Source organism: Trachypithecus francoisi, unplaced genomic scaffold (genome assembly GCF_009764315.1).
Source record: "Trachypithecus francoisi isolate TF-2019V2 unplaced genomic scaffold, Tfra_2.0 Lachesis_group5, whole genome shotgun sequence".
Classification (NCBI taxonomy): Eukaryota; Metazoa; Chordata; class Mammalia; order Primates; family Cercopithecidae; genus Trachypithecus; species Trachypithecus francoisi.
In genome coordinates this window covers 37398377-37424542 of record NW_022681470.1, presented here as the reverse complement: position 1 = coordinate 37424542, position 26166 = coordinate 37398377, and the positions used below count along the sequence as shown (strand labels likewise).

Sequence of the window (26166 nt, the reverse complement as noted above, 5' to 3'; positions counted from 1 at the left end):
ATATATATATCATTCTTAAAGAGATGGCAATTATTTTGTTGGCTTGGCTATTGTCTCAACCTCCAATCTTAGCCATCTGTATTTCTTTATGGCTCTCACAACAAGGCTCAGTGCCTACAGACAGATTACCATTTCATTCTTGGGGTTAACCTCATTACTAGTCCCTTATATAGTCTTCTCATGAAACATTAACTCACTTCAAGCAGAGACAATAAATGACTAGGATACCTTACTGACAAAACAACATTAACAGAAAAATAGAACTTAGAAAAGCTACTCTCCTGCCTTTGCCCAGCTGAAAATGTAGCAGATTAAATATGGCTCTGCCTATTATAAACACCGAACTGTTTTACACCTAGGTCAGAAAAGTCATGTAAATAATTCTTTTCAAGATAAATATGCAAGATAACAAAGTGGAAACTGGGGGGGGGGGGAGATTTAAAATAACATGAAAAAGTAATGTTATATAAATGCACATATTTGACAGTAATCCTATAAATGCGAAAACTACTTCATGAATTTTAGAAATGCAATTCAGTCTTCCATTCTCCAGAACTAAAAAGCAAGCTCACATCTGTTAAAACAACAAAGATCTGGGGACAGGGGTGACATGGAAGAAGATGCTTGAAGTGGACCCTGTCCATTGAAGCGTATAATAAGAATGAATAATTTACAAGCACACTTTCTTCTTCAATGTCACTAAGAACTGAATTCTAAGGAGCTTAGGGAAACTGTAACACATCTGCTAACCAAATAAAATACGCAGAGAGAACCTAAGCCAAAATTTCTAACAAAACCTGTTCACAAGACTGGGGAGGGAACATGGAGACTAAAGAAGAAATGGCAGAAAAACAGAGACTAGTGTGGTGGCCAGTTACTTATGTCCTTATCTCTATTTATTTATCCAATTTCACAAAGTCAGATAGCTGTATTCAGCTAACTGACTCAGAGATGAACTAAGCTAACATTAGCTATGTATACTCTCCATCAAAAGGAATGTATTATAAGATAAAAACAGAAACGCCGGGCGCGGTGGCTCAAGCCTGTAATCCCAGCACTTTGGGAGGCTGAGACGGGTGGATCACGAGGTCAGGAGATCGAGACCATCCTGGCTAACACGGTGAAACCCCGTCTCTACTAAAAAATACAAAAAACTAGCCGGGCGAGGTGGCGGGCGCCTGTAGTCCCAGCTACTCGGGAGGCTGAGGCAGGAGAATGGCGTAAACCCAGGAGGCGGAGCTTGCAGTGAGCTGAGATCCGGCCACTGCACTCCAGCCTGGGCGGCAGAGCGAGACTCCGTCTCAAAAAAAAAAAAAAAAATACATTCCACTGAGTAGATAAATATTAAAAAATCCTCTAACAACCTACGTATGGTCTTTCAAATCTATGCCAATTTCACGTATCTTTGAAAGGAGGCATACTAAACATAAAAACTTTTTTTTTTTTTTTTTTTTTTTGAGGCGGAGTCTCGCTCTGTCGCCCAAGCTGGAGTGCAGTGGCCGGATCTCAGCTCACTGCAAGCTCCGCCTCCCGGGTTCCCGCCATTCTCCTGCCTCAGCCTCCCGAGTAGCTGGGACTACAGGCGCCCGCCACCTCGCCCGGCTAGTTTTTGTATTTTTAGTAGAGACGGGGTTTCACTGTGTTAGCCAGGATGGTCTCGATCTCCTGACCTCGTGATCCGCCCGTCTCGGCCTCCCAAAGTGCTGGGATTACAGGCTAAACATAAAAACTTTAGAAACGGTTTAATTAGTGTTTTAACAAAATACTCTCAATACTTCATAAAATATAGTTTCTCAGCAATAAAACATGATGCCACAAAAACAAAAAACCTTTAAAATTATGAACTTGTATCATCTGCTCCTCTACTAATTTTTAAAAAATATCGTATGTGTCATCTCAGACTACACCTTATGAAATCAAAATGCCAGTACTGTAAAACAACAACTAATAATAATATGTTTGGTCATCTAACCAGCAGGTAAAATTCTGCATCTAAACATAATAGATCAAGAGAATTTGAAAAATTTTTAAAACACACACACACACATAGAGAAGCAAAGCTAGGTTAATTTACTCCTTTTTTCATAAACAGTACGTTGGCTTCAAGGAATTGAAGAAAAGGATTCACTTTTATTCCTACTCAATGATGTGTCCAGTAAATATGTAAACTACGTGCCTATTTCAGATACTAGATGTAAAAATTTTAAAAAGTCATAATCACTAGTCACAAGAGACTTACATTCCAGAAAGAGAATTAATCAATTTTTTAAAACAAGATATCAGAAAGTAACAAATGCTATGCAAACAAATAAAGTAGAGTGATGCAATATAAAGTGACTAAGTGGCTACATCAGACCGCAAGAGGAAGCTTGGCCTGATTTAGGTAAAGAAAGAAAGGAGCCTAGGAAAAAACAGGGGAAATGTAGAAGGTGAGATCACGGACATTTATGATTTAGGACCAGATTATTTAGGGATTGTAGGTCACAGTAACACATTTTTACATTACATCCTTGGATTATAAGAAGCAGCCTTTGAAAACTCACTGTCATGCTCTTTGTAAAACTATTGTTGGAGATACTATTCAACACACAAACAAAAGACTCTCCATGAGAGTCCAAGGAAGAATTTCCTCTCAAATTTCATGTTCAGTAAAAGCTACGTTTTTTGAGGAACTGGTGTAAATTCACCTTATATCAATTTTGAAATAATATCTTATTCTATCCTCTGAAAATTCAGAGTTGAATTTACATTGTGTCAATTGTACAAAATCTTATGGTATCTATTTTATTTAAAGACACTCTTTTTTTTTAGACAGAGTCTCACTCTTTCACCCAGGCTGGAGTGCAGTGACACGATCTCAGCTCACCGCAACCTCCATCTCCCAGGTTCAAGCAATTCCCATTGCTTAGCCTCCAGAGCAGCTGGGACTACAGGCATGCGCCACCACACCCAGCTAATTTTTATATTTTTAGTAGAGTCACGATTTCACCATATCGTCCAGGCTGGTCTCGAACTCGTGACCTCAAGTAGTCAGGAGACTACTTCAGGAGGCCTCCCAAAGTTCTGGGATTACAGGTGTGAACCATTGCAACTGGCCAAATAAACTTTTAACCTTAGAATAGTTTTAGACTTACAGAAAAGGTGCAAAGATAGTACAGAGAGTTCCAATATTCCCTCAACTCAGCTGCCCCTCTATCATTAACATCTTACATAAATATGGTACATTTGTCGTAATCAATGAAGCAGTAATGATATATTATTATTAACTAAAATCCATACATTACCCAGATTTCTCTAGTTTATGCCTGATGTTCTTTTTCTGTTCCAGAATCCTCATGGTATCTATTCTATTAAATTTACTCTAGTTTTACTCTCACTATTCTATCTTCATTTTCCCCTTATTCTAAATTCTGTAACTATTGCTATCTAATATGTGCTATCTTATTCTATAAACCTTCCCCAATATTTCTGGGAACTATATGGAGTAATAAAAAAATGAGGAGAGAAATTTATTGAAAGATAAAATTTGCTTTATTCTAACAAGTTAAATAGCCTAGTATTTTTCAAAGTAATGTTTTTAAAAATTCTTAAATCTTTTAAAAATAGAGACACAAGGAAATGTCCAATTAAAATTATATTCAAATATATCATTTGGAGAAAAATGCAAAGTCATTTTTTAAAAAGTCTTTTTATATTAATCTCCAGAATTCTCTTTTGTTGTCAAATAGAGCAATAATAATCCCAACTGTCATTATTGAGTCATGCAACCTTAAAGTGGTCTCAGAATACACAAATCTAAAACAAAGGTTAAGCAAAATTATCTTTTAATGTCCCTTTCCATTAGAAATATCAATTTCTTAGTTTCGTTACCTAGATTGACTATCGGATTCTCATATTTTTCCATCACAAATAAAGAGTAGAAAACATTGATACTTTTAAGCAAAAAATACATTAAAAAAGAATATGACAAAATAAAGTTTGAAGCTTTTCTTGAAATTAATTCAGAGGAAAAACTAAAATAGATTAATCAAATACAGCACATAATTTATATATATATCTAATTTCAAAAGTATCCTGGGAAAGAGGGAAGACAGACAGTTTAAAAAAAAAATAAAGATGTAAGGATGTGAGCATTTACCCAAGTAGATTAATTCCATAAAATTACTGAGACAGCAAACTGGGAGTAGGGAGCATGAGAAAAGGTAAAAGACATTTCAATTTATATTTTCCACAGTTCTAGATCACTGAAAACTTGACACTTACAATGTCAAATGGGTACTATATGTAAGAATTGTTATACTTAATCTATAAAGGTAAAAAATTATCTTGCCTCAGAACAACCCTGATTATTAAGGTATAATTGATTGACGCACTGATGGGAAACGTCCAGTTTGCAGTTTAATTTAATTTGTTACGAATATCAAGAGGTAGTATACTCACTGACATCAGGAATTTAAAAACCTCACAACTCTAGTCACTTTAATCCCCTAATCTACTGCCATGTATTCTATATTTACAAGTCTTTCTGCAGAAAAGGATAACAAAATAGTAAAAATTTAAACATGCCATTATTTAAAAAATCAATAGGTTGGGCACAGTGGCTCATGACTGTAATCCTAGCACTTGGGAGGCCAAGGTGGGTGGATCACTTGAGCTCAGGAGTTCGAGACCAGCCTGATCAACATGGCAAAACCGGCCAGGCAGGTCAACATGGCAAAACTCCATCTCTACTAAAAATACGAAAATTAGCTGGGCATGGTGGCAGGCGCCTATAATCCCAGCCACACAGGAGGCTGAGGCAGGAGAATCACTTGAACCCCCAGGAGGCGGAGGTTGCAGTGAGCCGAGATCACGCCACTGCACGCCAGCCTGGGTGACAGAGCAAGGCCCTGTCTCAAAAAAAAAAAAAAAAAGAAAGAAAAGAAAAATTAATAACATACTGTATGATCTGTAACACAGAATTCTAAGTCAATATCTCAGTCATATATTTCCAATGTAAATGGTTACACAAAAATACCAGCGATTACATAGAAGAGTAGGTAATGAAATGTATCAGAAATACCAGTGATTACATAGAAGAGTAGGTAATGATATATATCAGAAATATATCAGAAATACCAGTGATTACCTAGAAGAGTAGATAATGAAATGTATCAGAAATATATCTGAAATATATATTTACATATAAATTGATAAGGAATACCTGAGAGTAAGTCCTTATCTATATTATTTCAGAATATTAGCACTTCCTAGTTATAATCATAAAACATTTATTTTAAATAGAGATTTTTTTGGAATGTATAACTGATTCATGAAATTCACTCTCAAAGGACAAAACAAAATAACTAGGAATTTGAATGTGTGTGTTTGAGTAACAGAGAGCAAATTAAAGTAAAATAATTTCTCAATACACTGAAATTGCTATGTTGACTTGCTTTTGAGAAAAAGCCTATTTTATCAATGAAGTTAAGGTAGCACCCTGAAATGTCCTACTCAGAAGAAAGTAATAATTCACTATAAAACTATAGTTGTATAGTATGTTTACATGAAAGTATAAAGAAAGAATGTGTGCAGATGTTTTTCTTGTGAAAGTAGTACATGTTCCTACACTACTTCCCCTATAACATGGTCCAAAGAAGTTAATGTCTGTGGACAATGAGAGAAAGAAAAGGCTCTTAACTATAAATATTTGTCATTTTGAGCATACTTTCACAAAATTCAGTTTTTCTCTAATAACAGCTGAAAGAAAATTTAAAAATACTAGAAACATGCTCCAGCCTAAAAGGGATGAATAAATATCATCACCATTTTCAATATATCTCAGAGTATCTTTGTTGCAAACAGAATAGTAAAATAAGTGAACCAATATTAAAGCAAGTTACACAGGGTTAGGAATCAGTTCAGCTTCTATGGAATTTCATTTTTCTTATATTTTTAAAATAGGTAAAGGAGGTATTCTTTATAAGAGATAACTAAATAAAAAACTAAACATATTGATAAACCTTAAGTGTTCTGAGTTAAATATTAGAGAAGTATATATATTATAGTCTAAAATTCAGTGACATGAAACTAAATGCCAATTCCTGACTTAATATAAGAGAAAAGATTTTTACATGTTCAGAGGAAATATGTTTTTAATTCAGAATGGTTTGAGATGAAAGATGGGCATTTCTATATGACTGATGAAATGATACTTTTCACTATAAATCTACACTTTTATTAAACAACTTCACTATCTGTTGTCATAAGAACAAGTCTCTAACAGCTTGTCACTAGAATAACTTCACAGATTTGGTGTCTTATAAAGATATTATTCTCTACATCCAACTTAGAATATTCTCGATACATATTTTTTCACACTCAACTCTCATTTTAAAAACCTGATGTGGAATTTTAAAAGAATAAACTAGTTCAACCATTGTGGAAAACAGTGTAGCAATTCCTCAAGGATCTAGAACTAGAAATACCATTTGACCCAGTCATCCCACTACTGGGGATAAACCCAAAGGATTATAAGTCATGCTGCTATAAAGACACATGCACACGTATGTTTATTGCGGCACTATTCACAATAGCAAAGACTTAGAATCAACCCAAACGTCCATCAGTGACAGACTGGATTAAGAAAATGTGGCACATATACACTATGGAATACTATGCAGCCATAAAAAAAGGATGAGTTCGTGTCCTTTGTAGGGACATGGATGCAGCTGGAAACCATCATTCTCAGCAAACTATCCCAAGAACAGAAAACCAAATTCCGCATGTTCTCACTCATAGGTGGGAATTGAACAATGAGATCACTTGGACACAGGAAGGGGATCATCACACACCGGGTCCTATTGTGGGGGGCGCGGGGGAGGGAGGAGGGATAGCATTAGCAGAGATACCTAATGTAAATGACGAGTTAACGGATGCAGCACACCAACATGGCACATGTATACACATGTAACAAACCTGCACGTTGTGCACATGTACCCTAGAACTTAAAGTAAAATAAAAAAAAAAAAAAATGAATATCCAGGCTCAGAAGGAACATTCTCCCTCAAGAACAGTTGTTGAATTAGCTCCTATTTACTGACATGAGAACATGTACACATGTATACATAAACATGCTTACACACACACACACACACACACACATATCCATTGTAAACATTCTCCATTGTTTTACTGGTCCCACTCTAAAGGCATGACATAAATAGAAAGGAAAAGCTGTGTTGTGCAAATTATGGACGAAGGAAGGAGGGGAGGGGAGGGGAGGGAAAGTAAGGAATCGTTACAGAGAAAAACTTCTTACTAAACCAATATATATGATACACAGTCCTAAGGTGACATAAGGACATAGTAAAAGATCTGTCAGAGGGTAAAGGTGAGCTAGACAAGAGAAAAATTTAGAATAAAATAGAAAATAATCATAATATATATTATTAAAAGGAAAAAAAGACCTATATAATAGGACAGTTTTAGTTTTATCATATTAGTTTTATACTCTGCAGTACAAAATATCTTTCCTTAAAAAGAGGTTTTCTGTGATTAGACTTAAGGGTTAATTCATCTTACCTTCCACAGAAGGTGCCTGGTCCTGAGCTGAATACAGCATATCCTTGAAAGCCTATTAGAAAGAAAGAAAAACAATATATGAAATCATGAGTAAGCTTTATACTGAAAGTATCTGAAGCTAAATAGTTCTTTTTCAATATTCAGTGGACACACATAGTTCCCTAAATTGATAAACACTTCAATTAACATTTATAAACTAAAATCCAAACATTATACCTTCACATTAGTCCAGTATTGTCCAATTTTTAGGATGAGGGCTAACTTGTATACTTTAAAATTAAGGAACAGCTGGAAAAGGATGAAAAATCACCTGAGAGATTATAAACTCTCTTGACTAAGAAAAAAACACTGAAGAAAACAGAACAAAAGTCCTAGAGAAAAAAACTAGAAGACTGCATAAGAAACTATCAAGAACTGGATACAAGTATCTTTTTAAAATTGTAGTAAGGTATATGTAACATAAAACTCACCATCTTAACCATATTTAAATGTACAGTTCAATAGTGTTAAGTACATTCACACTGTTGTGCAACCATTCTCCAGAACTCTTTTCATCTTCAATACTTTTTTTAATGAAATTTTATTTTTTATAGCCAGGCGTGGTGATGCACACCTGTAATCCTAGCTACTCAGGAGGCTGAGGTGGGAGGATCGCTTGAACCGAGGAGGCGGAAGTTGCAGTAAGTCAAGGCTGTGCTACCACACCCCAGCCTGGGAGACAGAGACAGAGTGTGCTACCACACCCCAACCTGGGAGACAGGTTAAAATGATGTTCATTTTAACCATCTCAAAAATAAGTAAAAAATAAATTTTTTAAGAAATTTTATTTTTAATCCACAAATAATAACTGCACATATGCCTGGGGTACACAGTGACATTTCAATACATATGGTCTATAGTGATCAGATCAGGGTAACTAGGATATCCATCATGTAAAACATCTATAGTTTTTTTGTATTGAGAACATTCAATACCCTCCTTCTAGCTATTTGAAACTATATACTACTGTTAACTATAGTCATCCTACAGTGGTACAGAACACTAGAATTTATTCCTATCTAGCTGTGTAATTCTGTATCCTTTAACAAATCTCTTCCTATCCTCCCTCCCCTCTTCCCTTCCCAGCCTCTAGTATCCTCTGCACTACTTTTTATTTATATGAGATCAACTATTCTTAGGTTCCACATATGAGTGAGAACATGTGGTGTTTAACTTTCTGTTCCTGGCTTATTTCATTTAACCTAATGTCTTCTAGTTCCATTCATGTTGTCACAAATAATAGAATTGCATTCTTTTTATACTGAATAATGTTCCTTTGTGTATATACACCACATCTTTAGCCATTCATCTGTTGTTGGACACTTAGGTTGATTCCCTATCTTGGCTATTGGCTAGTGTTGCAATAAGCATGGGGTACAGATTTCTCTTTGGTTTACTGACTTCCTTTCCTTTGAATAAATGCCCAGTAGTGGCATTGCTGAATCATATCGTATTAATAGTTCTATTTGGGCTGGGCACAGTGTTCACACGCCTGCAATCCCAGCACTTCAGGAGGCCGAGGGGGGCAGATCACGAAGTCAAGAGATCGAGATCATCCTGGCCAACATGGTGAAACCTCGTCTCTATTAAAAATACAAAAATTAGCTGGACGTGGTGGCACGTGCCGGTACTCCCAGCTACTCAGGAGGCTGAGGCAGGAGAATTGCTCAAACCCGGGAGGCAGAGGCTGCAGTGACCCGAGATCACACCATTGCACTCCAGCCTGGCAACAGAGCGAGACTCCATCTAAAAAAAAAGAGTTCTATTTGTAGTTATTTGAGGAATCTCCATACTGTTCTCCATAGCAGCTGTATTAGTTTACATTCCTACCAACAGAGTATAAAACTTATTTTTTCTCTGCATTCTTACTAGCATTTCTATTGCTTTTTTGTTTTGTTTTGTTTTGTTTTTTGTCATTTTGATAACAGCCTAACTGGGGTGAAATGATACCTCACTGTGGTTATGATTTGCATTTCTTTGATGAAGAGTGATGTTAAGCATGTTCTTCATTTATTTATTAGCCACTTGTACATCTTCTTTTGAGAAATGTCTGATCAGATCACTTGCCCATTTTTAAATCAACTTTTTTTTGCTGTTAAGATGTTTGAATTCCTTGTATATTCCAGATATTAATCCCCTGTAGTGTGAGTAGTGTGCAAATATTTTCTCTTATTTTATAGGTTATTTTTTCACTCTGTTGTTTCCTTTGCTGTCCAGGAGCTTTGTAGTTTGACATAAACCCACTTTTTTTTTGTTTTTGTTTTTGTTGCCTGTGATTTTAAGCTCTTACTCATGAAATCTTTTCCCAGACCAATGTCCTAAAGCATTTTTCAGTGGTGATCTGGAAAGTCTTCCCTAAGGTTTAGGACTATAAAGATAGTATCGGTTTATAGTTTGCCTTTCCCCCCACCCCCCAAAACCACACTCTAGATTAGCTAACAACCGTATTTAGGTAATTTGGATGGCTGCAGTTTAATCTCTCAATAAGTCATTGGGGAACAGGAACGAGAAATATTTCTCTATATCTATCAAAATGGTAAAATCAATTCAGTGGATGAGGATATCCACAGTTTCAAAGCTTCAAATACCATCTAAACACTGGTGATGCCCATATTGGCCTACAGCAGGATTCCTCAAACATAGTAATATTAGCATTTTGGGCCAGATAATTCTTTGTTGCGGAGGCTGCTCTGTGCATTACAGAATTTTTAGTAGCCTTCCTGGCATCCAGAGACCCATTAGATAACAGTACCAATCCCCACCCTCCAGCTGTGAAAACTAAACATTGCCGAATGTCCCTTGAAGTCAAAAACGTCCTTCCCCAGAACCAGCACAAATATTGAAGCATATAAATACCAAAAAGGAAGAAGTAAACTTCCAGAGTAACCCACTCTTTCAAAGAAAAGAATACAGGTACTCAAGTCCAGTAAATTATATTCTTCCCAACTGAATTTACTATTTGCTCTATTAGTGGCCAAACTGTCAGATCCATGACTAACCAGGCCTAATAATATGCAGTAAAAAATTTCCAATGAAACAAGAGAAACTAAAAATTTTAAATCAATGTATTTTTGTTCATTTTAACCAAAGTTTTATTGAAATACTGGATGTACAAAAACGGAAAATGATGTATGTACAAAATTTTTTAATGTCACATATACTTAAATCCAAAAAATATTCAGTAATATTCACTACTTATACAGAATCTGAAGCAATACAAAAATGCAATTGAGGTATAATAAAAAATTAATATTTGGTCTTTGTGTCCAGTACCTGGCACAGAGCTCCAAAAACCTTTGGAATGTACTGTCTTTTATATACTAGTGAGATAGCTCAATGGGAGGAAGTGGGACAAAGGGTCCTAGATGCTTCATGGTGGCTGGCCACCAAAAAAAATCAAGTGATTAGAGGATTAGAACTTTCAGCCCCACCTCCAGACCTCTGAAGAATGGAAAAGGGTTGAAGATTGAGCTCAATCACTAATAGAAAAGGATTTAATCAACTGTGCCTGTGTAATGAAACCATCATAAAAATCCTTAAACATCAAGGTTCAGAGAGCTTCCAAGTTAGTGAACACATGAATGTGCAGGCTGTGTGCCATCCCCATCCTAACATCTTGCACTGTGCATCTCTCCATTAGGCTGTTTTTAAGTTGTATCCTCTATAATAAATCTGTAATGGTAAGTACAGTGCTTTCCTAAGTACGTGGGTAGTTCTAGCAAATTATCAAACCTGGAGGTGGGAATCATGGGAATCCTCAAATTTGCAGAGGCAGGAAGAAACTGAAAACACCTTTGCAAAAACTATAACTTAGAAAATTATTACAGTGCAAGAGATCTGACCTAACCAACTCCACCTTGCTTCTAACCTCCAAACTGTCCTTGTTCATTCCAGGGCATAGGCCAAACTAACTTTGGGAGGAACATAGTTTAGAGTTCTACTTTGAAACAAAGACGATATTAACCCTTTCCCAAAACAAACTACCTTCCTGCCTGGAGACTAGACTGTCTTTGTAGTACTAACTAGTCAAAAGATTAGAAATTATGGTTTAGAAGTCATGCAGCTGGAGGTTGCAAGATTCTGAACCTCCTCAAATTGCTCTTGGGGATAACATCACTATTACAAAACTAAGATCACTGCCTGAGATACTTTGCAGACCCTGTCCTCTGAGCTGGCACCACCCAGATCAATAAACTAGCTCATCTGGTATTGTGGTCCCCACTCAGGAACTGACTCAGCACCAAGAGGACAGCTTCGACTTTCTATGATTTCATCTCCAACCCAACCGATCAGCACTCCCGACTCACTGACCCACTACCTACCAAATTATCCTTATAAACTCTAATCCCCAAATTTTCGGGGAGACTGATTTGAGAAATAATAAAACTCTGGTCTCCCGTGTAGCCGGTTCTATGTGAATTAAACTCTTTCACTATTGCAATTACCCTATCTTAACAAATTGGCTCTGTCTAGGCAGTGGGCAAGGAGAAACAGTTGGGCGGTTACAAAATGTGGGTAGCCTGGGCATCCCATTTGCAGCTAGCATCTTAAGCAAGGGCAGTCTTATGAAATGTAGCCCTTAAGCTGTGGGGTCTGTACTACCTCCAGGTAATCAGCGTCAGAATGAACTCAACTGTTGGACACCTAGCTAATGTTAGAAATTTGGTTTCTGGTGTCACAAAAAAGGTAACACATTTGGTCTCAGAAGTGGTGTCATCAAACATCATACTATTCTGTTAAAACCAGAACCCCACCCCCACCCACAAACAAAAAACACACCACAGATTAACCCTGTGGGGAAACCTTTATTAATGGATCACATCTTTTCTTGTATTTATTCATTTTTTTTACTTTCAATATGTGAACTTTATGGTACGTGAATTATAACTCAAAGCAGTTATTTTCTTTAAAACATGACAAAGGAAAAAATGTTTCATTTTTAATAAAATAGTTGCTAAGATCCACAATTAGATTCTGAGTTATTATTATTATTATTATTATTATTACACTTTAAGTTCTAGGGTACATGGGCACAACGTGCAGATTTGCTATGTATGTATACTTGTGCCATGTTGGTGTGCTGCACCCATTAACTCGTCATTTACATTAGGTATATCTCCTAATGCTATCCCTAACCCCTTCCCCCACCCCACGGACAGACCCCAGTGTGTGATGTTCCCCTTCCTGTGTCCAGGTGTTCTCATTGTTCAATTCCCACCTATGAGTGAGAACATGCAGTGTTTAGTTTTCTGTCCTTGCGATAGTTCGCTGAGAATGTTGGTTTCCAGCATCATCCATGTCCCTACAAAGGACGTGAACTCATCACTTTTTATGGCTGCACAGTATTCCATGGTGCATATGTGCCACATTTTCTTAATTCAGTCTATCATTGATGGGCATGTGGGTTGGTTTCAAGTCTTTGCTATTGTGAATAGTGCCACAGTAAACATATGTGTGCATGTGTCTTTATAGCAGCATGACTTATAATCCTTTGGGTATATCCCCAGTAATGGGATGGCTGGGTCAAATGGTATTTCTAGTTCTAGATCTTGAGGAATCGTCACACTGTCTTCCACAATGGTTGAACTAGTTTACAGTCCCACCAACAGTGTAAAAGTGTTCCTATTTCTCCACATCCCCTCTCCAGCACCTGTTGTTTCCTGACTTTTTAATGATTGCCATTCTAACTGGTGTGAGATGGTATCTCATTGTGGTTTTGATTTGCATTTCTCTGATGGCCAGTGATGACGAGCATTTTTTCATGTGTCTGTTGAAACGCGTCTTCTTTTGAGAAGCGTCTGTTGATATCCTTTGCCCACTTTTTGATGGAGTTTTTTTTTTTTTTCTTGTAAATTTGTTTAAGTTCTTTGTAGACTCTGGATATTAGCACTTTGTCAGATGCGCAGATTATAAAAATTTTCTCCCACTCTGTAGGTTGCCTGTTCACTCTGATGGTAGTTTCTTTTGCTGTGCAGAAGCTCTTTACTTTAATAGGACCCATTTGTCAATTTTGGCTTTTGCTGCCATTGCTTTTGGTGTTTTAGACATCAAGTCTTTGCCCATGCCTATGTCCTGAATGATATTGCCTAGGTTTTCTTCTAGGGTTTGTATGGTTTTAGGTCTAAAATTTAAGTCTCTAATCCATCTTGAATTAATTTTTGTATAAGGTATAAGGAAGGGATAAAGTTTCAGCTTTCTACAAATGGCTAGCCAGTTTTCCCAACACCATTTATTAAATAAGGAATCCTTTCCCCATTTCTTGTTTTTGTCAGGTTTGTCAAAGATCAGATGGTTGTAGATGTGTGGTATTATTTCTGAGGGCTCTGTTTTGTTCCATTGGTCTATATCTCTGTTTTGGTACCAGTACCATGCTGTTTTCGTTACTGTAGCCTTGTAGTATAGTTTGAAGTCTGGTAGCATGATGCCTCCAGCTTTGTTCTTTTGGCTTAGGATTGTCTTAGCAATGAGGGTTCTTTTTTGGTTCCATATGAACTTTAAAGCAGTTTTTTCCAATTCTGTGAAGAAAGTCATTGGTAGCTTGATGGGGATGACACTGAATCTATAAATTACCTTGGGCAGTATGGTCATTTTCACAATATTGATTCTTCCTATCCATGAGCATGGAATGTTCTTCCATTTGTTTGTCTCCTCTTTTACTTCGTTGAGCAGTGGTTTGTAGTTCTCCTTGAAGAGGTCCTTCACATCCCTTGTAAGTTGGATTCCTAGGTATTTTATTCTCTTTGAAGCAATTGTGAATGGGAGTTCACTCATGATTTGGCTCTCTGTCTGTTATTGGTGTGTAGGTATGCTTGTAATTTTTGCACATTGATTTTGTATCCTGACACTTTGCTGAAGTTGCTTATCAGGTTAAGGAGATTTTGGACTGAGATGATGGGGTTTTCTAAATATACAATCGTGTCATCTGCAAACAGGGACAATTTGACTTCCTCTTTTCCTATTCGAATACCCTTTATTTTTTTCTCCTGCCTGATTGCCCTGGCCAGAACTTCCAACACTATGTTGAATAGGAGTGGTGAGAGAGGGCATCCCTGCCTTCAAAGGGAACGCTTCCAGTTTTTGCCCATTCAGTATGATATTGGCTGTGGGTTTGTCATAAATAGGTCTTATTATTTTGAGATACATTCCATCAATACTGAATTTATTGAGAGTTTTTAGCATGAAGTGCTGTTGAATTTTGTCGAAGGTGTTTTCTGCATCTATTGAGATAATCATGTGGTTTTTGTCTTTGGTTCTGTTTATATGATGGATTACGTTTATTGATTTGCATATGTTGAACCAGCCTTGCATCCCAGGGATGAAGCCCACTTGATCATGGTGGATAAGCTTTTTGATTTGCTGCTGGATTCGGTTTGCCTGTATTTTACTGAGGATTTCTGCATCAATGTTGATGAGGGATATTGGTCTAAAATTCTCTTTTTTTGTTGTGTCTCTGCCAGGCTTTGGTATCAGAATGATGCTGGCCTCACAAAATGAGTTAGGGAGGATTCTCTCTTTTTCTATCAATTGGAATAGTTTCAGAAAGAATGGTACCAGCTCCTCCTTGTACCTCTGGTAGAATGTGGCTGTGAATCTGTCTGGTCCTGGACTTTTTTTGGTTGGTAGGCTATTATTAGTGCCTCAACTTCAGAGCCTGTTATTGGTCTATTCAGGGATTCAACTTCTTCCTGGTCTAGTCTTGGGAGGGTGTATTGACCACATCTTTTCTAAGATTACATTACATTTTCTAAGATCACATTCTTAAACATATTATTAATTCAACATACAAACATGTTTAAGAATACCCTGTAAATATGAGGCTGAATATGACAAAATTATGAAATCTCTTTTTAAAATATATATATATACTCAGTATTTTCTTTATAATTTCATGTGTCTCAGGGAACATTAACTAACTGCCAGACTAAAATAAGAGGTTAGTCAAGAAGAGCTTATCAAACATCAGAAAGTCTTTTGTACCCACATTAGAATTTGATATTAAAGTCCTCTACAAGTATAGAGTGGTGGTAATATTTTGGTTCTTCAATAGGTTATTTCCAGAAGGTCAATGAACAAAAGACTGCTAAAATCAGAGTAAATCTCTAGAAGTTAAAAACAAAAAAGTACTAGAAAAATGTAAGGAGAAAGGAACAAATTGATCCTGCCAGAGAATAGTTACAGAAATAAATCCATTATGGGAACAAATAATATCAGAGATTCAAATGTTTGAATGAAGTTTTTCCACTTCTTGGGTATACTAGGAATGTGTAGCAAAATTAAATAATGCTATCAGGAACCAAATACACCACCAGTGACTTGCAATGACTTGTACACAGTAGGCGCTCAATAAATATTGAATTCAAAAGCATTCCGTCTCTGGAGAAATTACTTCAAAGATGATTAACAAAGCACATTAAGTAGAATCTCTGACATGTAACACACATAAATTTAATTTGCAAAAGGAAACCTTTCCAAATTAAATTCTGAAGACGATGAATTTGAATTTTATAAGGAGAAAAATGACGATAGTCTTCATTCTGATTATAAAACTGAATCAAAGTTTTGTTTAAGTCAAGACAAATCTCACTGAAATCATAGGGAACTCTTTTTGCTTCTTACTATTTTGTGTTCATCTGATTAAGAGGCCCTATATTTTTGGTAGTAATGATCTCTAAAAGAATTCCATAAGTAAGATAACATTCTAGGCCTGTGATAAGAGAATAGTCCCCAGTTAGAAACAAGGGGGGAAACAAACCCTCTAAAGTATTGTCTATATTATTACCTATGGGCCGTTTGTCTATGTGTCACCCAGACCACATGCCTGGGTTGGGAGCAATACATCCAAGTCACAAAACAACAAATTAAAACAGCTTCCTCAACTCATGATGTTTAAGGAAATCCAGCACTTTATATAAAACTCTGAATTTGTACAGTAAATAAATCAATATGTATTCATATGCATTACATGAGTTCTTTGATTTCCAAAGGATTAAAAGCAACCCTTTGCATCAGCATCGCTACTCTAATTTCTGTTATTTCTGTTATAATTGTGAAAGGAAAATAAAAACTTGTGACCCCAATTCACTATGCCAAAAGAAAAAAATTAGGCTGAAAGCTAAGTAATGCAAGAAAAGGCCTTTCCTTTTGCTCCTTGGCAGATAGCTACAGATAAAAGGTTAAATATTTCCAGAGGTAGCTACTCTATGTTCTCTTATCTTGTGTAAAGTGCTGCTTTACTGAGCATGAGACTAATACATAATTGACTATTCACCTGTCTGCTCCTTTTCTCTTGCCACATGGGGATTACCATACCCTCCCTCTTTCTCCTCCAGTCCATTTTTTCCCTTTAAATATTGAAGCCCTCAGAATTATCTTTGGAGAAAGGCACAGACCACAGTTTCTGTGATTCTGTGTTTATTTCTTCCAGGTATGTCTTCAACTTGGTAAAATAAACTTCTAAATTGGTTAAGACATGTCTCAGATACTGTTTGGTTTATAAAATGTTACTAAAATATATATAAACATAAACCAGGACAAACTCCTAGTACTCATAACAACTCATATAACAGTAAAAGCTTACAAACTGAATCCAAAGATAACCACAAACCAATAATATTCAACCAACAACATTACCATGACAGGAAAAAAGATGGTGTTTTGCTAAAACAAAATCTCAAATTGTAACATGAATGTGGTGTTGACTGCCAACATACACGTTCTTTTGAGCTTGGAATGGCTATATTACTGTGTCAAATGTGATGTAATTCTACAAATACTTGTCTTTACAGTGAGGCAACAGAATGGCTGGGAGCTATGATGTCAGACAATGTCTATGAAAACTAACTCTTAGCCAGGCATGGTGGTATGTATTTGAAGGCCCAGCTTCTAAGGAGGCTGAGGCAGGACCACTTGAGCCTGGGAGTTCAAGTCCGGCCTGCACAACATAGCAAAACCCTGTCTCTTTGAAAAAAAAAAAAAAAAAAGTTGGCTGGGTGCGGTGGCTCACGCCTGTAATCCAAGCACTTTTGGAGGCCAAGGCGGGTGGGTCACCTGAGGTCAGGAGTTCGAGACCAGCCTGGCCAACATGGTGAAACCTCATCTCTACTAAAAATACAAAAATCTGCCTCTGCCAGGGTGGCGGGCGTCTATAATCCCAGCTACTCGGGAGGCTGAGGCAGCACAATCACTTGAACCTGGGAGGTGATGGTTGTGAGCTGAGATCGTGCCACTGCACTCCAGCCTGAGCAACAGAGCGAGACTCCATCTCAAAAACAAAAACAAACAACAACAAGAACAAAAATTGTGTAACCTTAGGAAAATTAACTTCTCTGTACTTTAGCACCCTCATCTATAAAACAGGAACAGTGATGGCACATACCACCCAAGTCTTTAATGAAGACTATCATAAAAACTCTTAAAACAATAATACTAAGTTTGATTCATGATGATACATGAAGAACACTTAGAACAGTGTCAAGAACGTGGAAGATGCTCAAAATGTTAGCTAATAGAATATGAACTACCACAAAACTTACATCACAATGTTGTGACATTATTTGACCCTGTAGTGTCCACAAATGCATCATTTATGCATGAGGTATGTCTCAGTTCTTTTAAGCTCATCACAAAGAAGTACGGATCTATCTGGAACCAATAGTAAAACAAGCATACACAAGGGCACTGCAATCTACTGGTATTACTGGTTTATTAAATGGTCCTCTAGATCAGTGGTCCCCAACTCTTTTGGCTCCAGGGACTGGTTTCACGGAAGACAATTTTTCCAAAGACTGGGTTGGCAGGGGAAATGAAACTGTTCCACTTCAGATAATCAGTTAGATTCTCATAAAAAGCGCACAACCTAGATCCCTTGCGTGCACAGTTCACAATAGGGGTCACGCTCCTATGAGAATCTAATGCTGTTGCTGATGTGACAGGAGGCAGAGCTCAGGCAGTAATACACGCTGCTTATCTCCTGCTGTGTGGCTCGGTTCCTAACAGGCCATGGACCAGTACTGGTCTGCAGCCTGGGGGTCGGAGACCCCTGATCTAGATGATATAAAATATGTTCCTACTTTATTTTTAGATGATTGCTGATGTGAACACACAGTATCTTTCATTCTCACAGGAAACCTACAGACTCCAAAGAAAATATATGCAGATCCCAGTTTGAGTATGATTTTAATAATAATGTATCCTAATTATATTATTCAATCTAAAAAATTATTTAAATGTTGTACAATTTTTTTTTGTACAAATAGGGTTTAGTTAAAAGTTAACATGTATATTCAATGAGAACAAATTTCTTATGTTGTTCATTTTTAATAATTCACATTAGATCATCTCTAATCTCCTTTCCAAGGCACAAATGCGTTTCACAGACCATTTAAAGGAGATCCGAAGCTAGAAAAACTCCTACTTCCTATCAGCTAACCATTGCCTCATACACAACATACTATAAATATTATGACAATCCTCAACAAAATGTCTATTGTTATGTTGCTCTCATTCGCTTCAACAGTCATTCAAAGTTAGCACTTTACAATCTACTGGATTAATAAACAATAAAATAAATAAAGACAAGCATATTAAGAGAAAGGGCAAGGAATATTTGTTCACATAAACCTTAAAGGAGTCATAAACCCTGTTAATAATGTTTCACAACTGAATAAAATTACATCAGATACTTTTTTATTTAAACAACCTTTCCAAATGGAAACCTTGAAAAATAAAATGTGAATATATTATTTTAAATATGTGCATTATGTGCTCATCTACAATACCCTAGAAATATTCCCCAATTATATTTTTCAGTTTCTACTTCCTCTTTTTGTATTCTCTTTTTAAGTTACTTCACCAGAAATATTGGGTGAATAATGTACAAGTCAGTTACATCTAATATGGTTTGTCTCATCTAAAAATTAGAAATGTTTTCCTAATACTAAATAGGACAGTTTTGTAAATCAAATTATAAACCTCAAAAGAAGACATCTAGCATTCCCATGTGTACTGTACAAAAAATCAACATACTAAATAATCTTCATTTCTATCCCAAAATATGAATAAACTTACTTAACTTTGGTTCTGATGATAGAAATAATCAGCAAAGCCAAGAAAAACTCTTACACAAATTATCATATTAAAATTTAACATTAATATACTCTAGTACATACTTAACAAGCCAAAGCCTAGAGTATGTAAGCATTAAGCCTGACTCATTTTCATGGAATTCAAAAGAACCCAGTCAGTAAATGGCAATTCAATATGGAGAAGTTGTTACGACACTAAAATTTTATTGAATTGATTAAACTAAATGTATATTAAATATATGAGATATATGTAATTTCTAATAGGAGGAATTAATTTGGAATATGTCATGTTATATTCACACTTACAAATTTTTGCACTAATATTCCCTGACATCTACTGACATGGCTTTTATTCTTTCCATGTGGGTATCTCCTGAATCTAGATCCTTGGCCACATGTCTGATAACACAAACTCAGAATGTTCAAAATTCAATTCATTTTCTTCTCAAGGCTTTATTTCTGTTAATGTCATCACCAGTATCTAAATCACACAGATTAATAATCTCGGTCAAAACAGTCTCACTCATTCAACAAATATTTAAGAATATATTGGCTAGACATGGTGGCTCACACCTATAATACCAGCAAAACTCTGTCTCTTTAAAAAAAGAAAAAGAAAAAAAAAGTTGGCTATGTGAGGTGACTCACACCTGTAATCCCAGCACTTTGGGAGGCCGAAGCAGGCAAATCACAAGGTCAGGAGTTCAAGACCAGCCTGGCCAACATGGTAAGACCCCGTCTCTACTAAAAATACAAAAATTAGCTGGGCATGGTGCAGACACTTGTAATCCCAGCTACCTGGGAGGCTGAGGCAAGAGAATCATTTGAACCCAGGAGGTGGAGGCTGTAGTGAGCCAAGATCACGCCATTGCACTCCAGCCTGGGCGACAGGGTGAGACTCCGTCTCCAAAAAAAAAAAAAAAAAAAAAAAAAGAATATATTATGTGCCAGGCACTGTACTAGACACTTCAGATACATCATGAGGAAAACAAAAAACACTGCCCTAGTGTAGTTAACATTATTACATTTTCCTTCTTTCCACTCATGCATGTACAGATCTGATACAGTCAATTCCATTGCCACATCCTCTTTTGCCTTCATACTCTCCTATCCTTCTACCTAAACTATTTCAACAGAATTTTAACTGGTTTAACCACCTATGAGTTTTCATCTCTCTCACACATCTTATAAAATGCTGCCAAATCAATCTTTCCAAACCAGCAGCCTGATTCTCCTACCCAAAAACTTGCAAAGATTTCCTCATGGCCACAAAATAAAGTCTATACTCCTCTGCTGGCCTCTAAAACACAGAGAATGGCCCAATCTACCTTTCCAGGCTTATCTTTCAAAATGGAGAAAACCACTTTGATTTTCATAATCTAACCCTCAAAACAAAATAAATTACATATTACTCATTTTAGAGACCTCAGTATTTCTTCTATCTTTGCCTTTTTTTTTTTTTTTTTTTTTACTGTTGCCTCCACCTGGAATCCCTTCCCTTTACCCCCATCTTTTAACCCATCTTGTAAATCTTAACCATCCTTCAAGATCCAGGTCAAATTTCCAACATAGTCAAAGTGCTAAAAGAGAAAAGCTATCAACTAAGAATCCTATATTCAGCAAAAATGTCCTTCAAAATTGAGGGAGAAATTAGGACATTCTCAAACAGCCAAAGAAGTTTGTTACTACTAGGTTTGCCCTGTAAGAAACAGTTAAGGGAATCCTACAAAATGAAATTAAAGAACACTGGACAGTAACTCAAAGCTGTATAAAGAAATAAAAGATCTCAATAAAGATAAATATACAGGCAGTTATAAAAGCTGGTATTATTGTAACAACAGTTTTTAACTACATTTTTTGTTTTCTACAGGATTTAAGAGTCTAACACATTCAAAAGAATTATTGTTTTAAGTTTCTGGGCACACAGCCTATAAAAATATAATTTTATGACATCTGCACAACTGAAAGTGATGGAGATGGAACCGTAAAGAAGCAGTTTTTGTATGCTATTAAAGTTAAGCTGGTAAAAATTCAAATTACAGTGTTTTAACTATAGGATGTTAAATGTACTTCTCATCGTAACCACAAAGAAAATATTTATAGTGCATACATAAAAGCAAATGAAAAAGAAATCTAAACATTTCACTACAAAAAAATCAACTAAACACATAAGGAGGAAATGAGGGCCAAAAAATCTATGAAGAATATATAAAATTGGAAAATGACATAATTACACCTTATCAGTAATTACTTTAGATGTAAATGAATTAAATTCTTCAATAAAAAAACAGAGATTGGCAGAATAGATAAAAACACATGCTCCAACTATAAGCTGTCTACAAGACACTCACTTTAGATCTAAAGACACAAACAAATTGAAAGTGAAAGGATGGAAACAGATACTCTGTACAAATAGTAACAACAAAGATTTTAAGAAAAACCTAAATGACACAAAGGAGAACATCATATTTTTTTAAAGGTTCATATTTTTTTAAAGGTTCAATACAGCAAGAAAATATAACATTTACAACAGTCACCCCTCATCCAGCTTCACTTTCCGCAGTTTTGTTTACCCATAGTACAGTACATTGAGATATTTTAAGAGAGAGAGACCACATTCACATAACTTTTATCATGGTATATTGTTGTAACGGTTCTATATTATTATTAATTACTGTTAATCTCTTACTGTGCCTGCTTTATAAATTAAACTTCATCATACATATATATGTATGGGAAAAAACATAGTACCTATAGGGTTTGGTACTATCCATGGTTTCAAGTATCCACTGGGGGTCTTGGAACATCCCCCATGGAGAAGCAGGAACTACTGTATAAACATTTATACACAGTGGATCACATCTGTAATCCTAGCACTTTGGGAGGCCAAGCCAGACGGATCACCTGAGGTCAGGAGTTCAAGACCAGCCTGGCTAACATGGTGAAACTCCATCTCTACTAAATGGTGACGCGTGCCTGTAAATCCCAGCTACTCAGGAGACTGAGGTAGGAGAATCGTTTGAACCTGGAAGGCAGAGGTTGCAGTGAGCTGAGACTGTGCCACTGCACTCCAGCCTGGGAGACATAGTGAGACTCCATCTCTAAAAAAAAAAAAAATTTATACACTAAAGACAGACCATCAGAATATATGGAGCAAAAATTAACAGAATTGAAGAGAGAAAAATAGGTACTTACACAATAATAGCTGGAGACTTCAATATCCCCCGACCAGTAACAGATAAAGTAACCAGACAGCAGACATACATGTAACACTCTATCCAATGAAAACAGCATATACATTCTTTTCAAGTGCATGTGGTACATTTTCCAGGATCGATTATTTGTTAGGCCAGATATGAAGCCTCAATACATTTTTTTTTTTTTTTTTGACAGAGTTTCGCTCTTGTTGCCCAGGCTGGAGTGCAATGGTGCAATCTCAGCTCTCTGCAACCTCTGCCTCCCTGGTTCAAGCGATTCTCCTGCCTCAGCCTCCCAAGTAGCTGGGATTACAGGCACCTGTCAGCAACCCAGCTAATTTTTACATTTTTAGTAGAGATGGGGTTTCACCATGTTGGCCAGGCTGCTCCTGAACTCCTGACCTCAGGTGATCTACCCACCTCGGCCTCCCAAAGTGCTGGGATTACAGGTGTGAGCCACCACACTCGGTCTCAATAGACTTTAAAAGAGATAATCATACAAAGAAAGTATTTTCTCTGATCACAACAATATGAAGTTAGAAATCAATTAACAGAAATAAAACTTGAAAATTCACAAAACTGTGGAAAGAAAACAACACATACTTCAATAACTCAAAGATCAAAGAAGAAAACACAAGGAAAATTGTAAAATATTTACAGAGGAATGAAAATAAAAACACAACATACCAAAATCTATGAGACACTGTGAAAGCAGTGTTAGGGGCAAATTTATAGCTGTGAATGGATTTCAAATTCAAATCTCAAATGGATTTCAAACCTAACATGACAACTTAAGGAACTAGAAAAAGAAGAACAAACTAAACCCAAGGGTAACAGAAAGAGGGAAACAGGCTGGGTGCAGTGGCTCACGCCTGTAATCCCAGTGCTTTGGGAGGCTGAGATAGGCAGACCATTTGAGCTCAGGAATTCAAGACCAGCCTGGCCAACATGGTGAAACCCCATCTCTACTAAAAACCCACAAATTAGCCAGACATGGTGGTATATGCTTGTAATCCCAACTACTTGGGAGGCTGAGGCAAGCGAATTTCTTGAGCCCAGAAGGTGGAGGTTGCAGTTGGCTGAGATCACACCACTGCACTCCAACCTAGGCAACAGAGCAAGACTCTGTCTCAAAAACAAAAACAAAAAAAGACAGAGGGAAATAAATATGAGAGCAAAGATAAAATAAAATAGAGAATAGAAAAACAATAGAGAAAAATTAATGAAACCAAAAGTCGGTTCTTTGAAATGATTAACAAAACTGACAAACCTTTAGCTGGATGGACTGAGAAATAAAAGAGAGAAGACTCAAGTTACTAAAATCAGAAATGAAAGTAGGGACATTACTACTGATTCCATAGAAATAAAAAGCATTATAAAAGAGTACTGTGAACAACTATGCACCAACAAATTGGATAATCCAGATGAAATGGACAAATTCCTAAGAACATAAAACCTGTTAAGACTAAGCCATGAAGAAACAGAAAATCTGAATAGATCAATAATTAGTAAGAAGACTGACTCCATAAAAAGAAAAGCCCTGGACTTCATGGCTCTTTGGTGAATTCTACCCAACATTTAAAGAATACCAACCCTTCCCAAACTTTTCCAAAAAACTGAACAGGAGGAAATCCTTCCTAACTCATGCTATGAGGCCAGTATTACTTTGATACCAAAGTCAGACAAATACACTACAAGAAAACAAAACTATAGACAAATATATCCAATGAACTTTAATGCAAAACTCCTCAACAAAATACCAGAAAACCAAATTCAGCATCATATTACAAGGATTATACACCACGACCAAGTGGGATTTATAGCTAAAATGAAGTAATTACTGTGTTGAAATGATGGCTCAACGTGGGGAAATCAATGTAACATACCACATTAACAGAATGAAGGGGGGGATATCACACGATCACTTCAGTTGATAAAGAAACACATTTGACAAAATCATGATTAAACAAAAAATTCAAAAGACTAGGTACAGAAACTACCTCAGGATAATAAAGCAATATCTGAAAAACCCACAATGAGTTGTGAAAGAAGACTGAAATTTGGCCAGGCTCAGTGGCTCACGCCTGTAATACCAGGGCAGGGAGGCCAAGGCAGGCAGATGGCTTGAGTTCAGGAGTTTGAGACCAGCCCATGCAACAGCTAATGAAACCCTGTTGCTACAAAAAATAATAATAATAATACAAAAATTAGCTGAGTATGGCATGCACCTGTAGTTCCAGCAACTTGGGAGCCTGAGGTGGGAGGAAAACTTAAGCCCGGGAGGTGGAGGTTGCAATGAGCCAAGATTGCACCACTGCACTCCAGCCTGGGTGACAGAGTGAGACCTTGTCATAAAAAAAAAAAAAGACTGAAAATGGTTTCCTCTAAGATCAGGAACAAGGAAAAGGTGCCCATTTTCATCATTTGTGTTCAATGTAAGTTCTAGACAGGGCAATTAGGCAAGAAAAAGAAATGAGACATCCAAACTGGAAATTAAAATTATCTCTATTTGCATATACTAATTTTATATGTAGAAAACCCTAAAGATTCCATACTAAAAAAAGAAAAACTAATCAATGAATTCAGCAAAGTAGCTGATACAAAGCTGACGCAAAGTGGGATATGAAGTCAACATGCAAAAATCAGTTGCATTTCTATACACTAACAACCAACAATCTGAAAAGGAAACAAATTGCAGAAACAATCTGAAAACGAGAGCAATTCCATTTAACAATAGCACCAAAAAGAATAAAATACTTAGCCAAATAAGGGAAAGACTTGTACAATATAAACAAGAAAATGTTGCTGAAAGAAATGAAAGACAAATAAATGGAAACACATCCCACGTTCATGTGTACCATAAGACTTAATATTGTTAAGATGCCAATACTACTTAAAGCAATCTACAACTCAGTTCAATACCTATCAAAATCCTAAACATCTTTCTTGCAGAATCAGGAAAAAAACCATTATGAAATTCAAATGGAATCTCAAGGGATGCTGAACAGCTACAAGAATCTTGCAGAAGCACAAAGCCAGAGGACTCACACTTCCTGATTTCCAAACTTACTACAAAACTACAATAATCCAAATAGTATGGTAGTGACATAAAGTTAAACCAATGGAAGAGAGAGTTCAGAAATAAACCCTCCTATATATGGTCAAATAAATTTTGATGAAGGTGCCAAGATCATTTAATGAAGAAAACAGTCTTTTCAACAAATAGTACTGGGAAAATTGGATATCTACACTCAAAAGAAGGAAGGTGGACCCTTACCTAACAC

The 26166-nt window shown here is 36.4% G+C and overlaps 1 protein-coding gene across 2 annotated transcripts in view; it reads right to left on the bottom strand.

The window, feature by feature from the left end:
• Window positions 1–26166, bottom strand: part of XPR1 (xenotropic and polytropic retrovirus receptor 1) — a 262854-nt gene that overhangs the window by 196896 nt on the left and 39792 nt on the right. For both annotated transcript variants that reach the window (XM_033196381.1, XM_033196380.1), the window contains exon 2: window positions 7564–7615. In XM_033196381.1, coding sequence (XP_033052272.1) covers window positions 7564–7615 — 52 coding nt within the window. The remainder of the gene's footprint in view (window positions 1–7563; window positions 7616–26166) is intronic.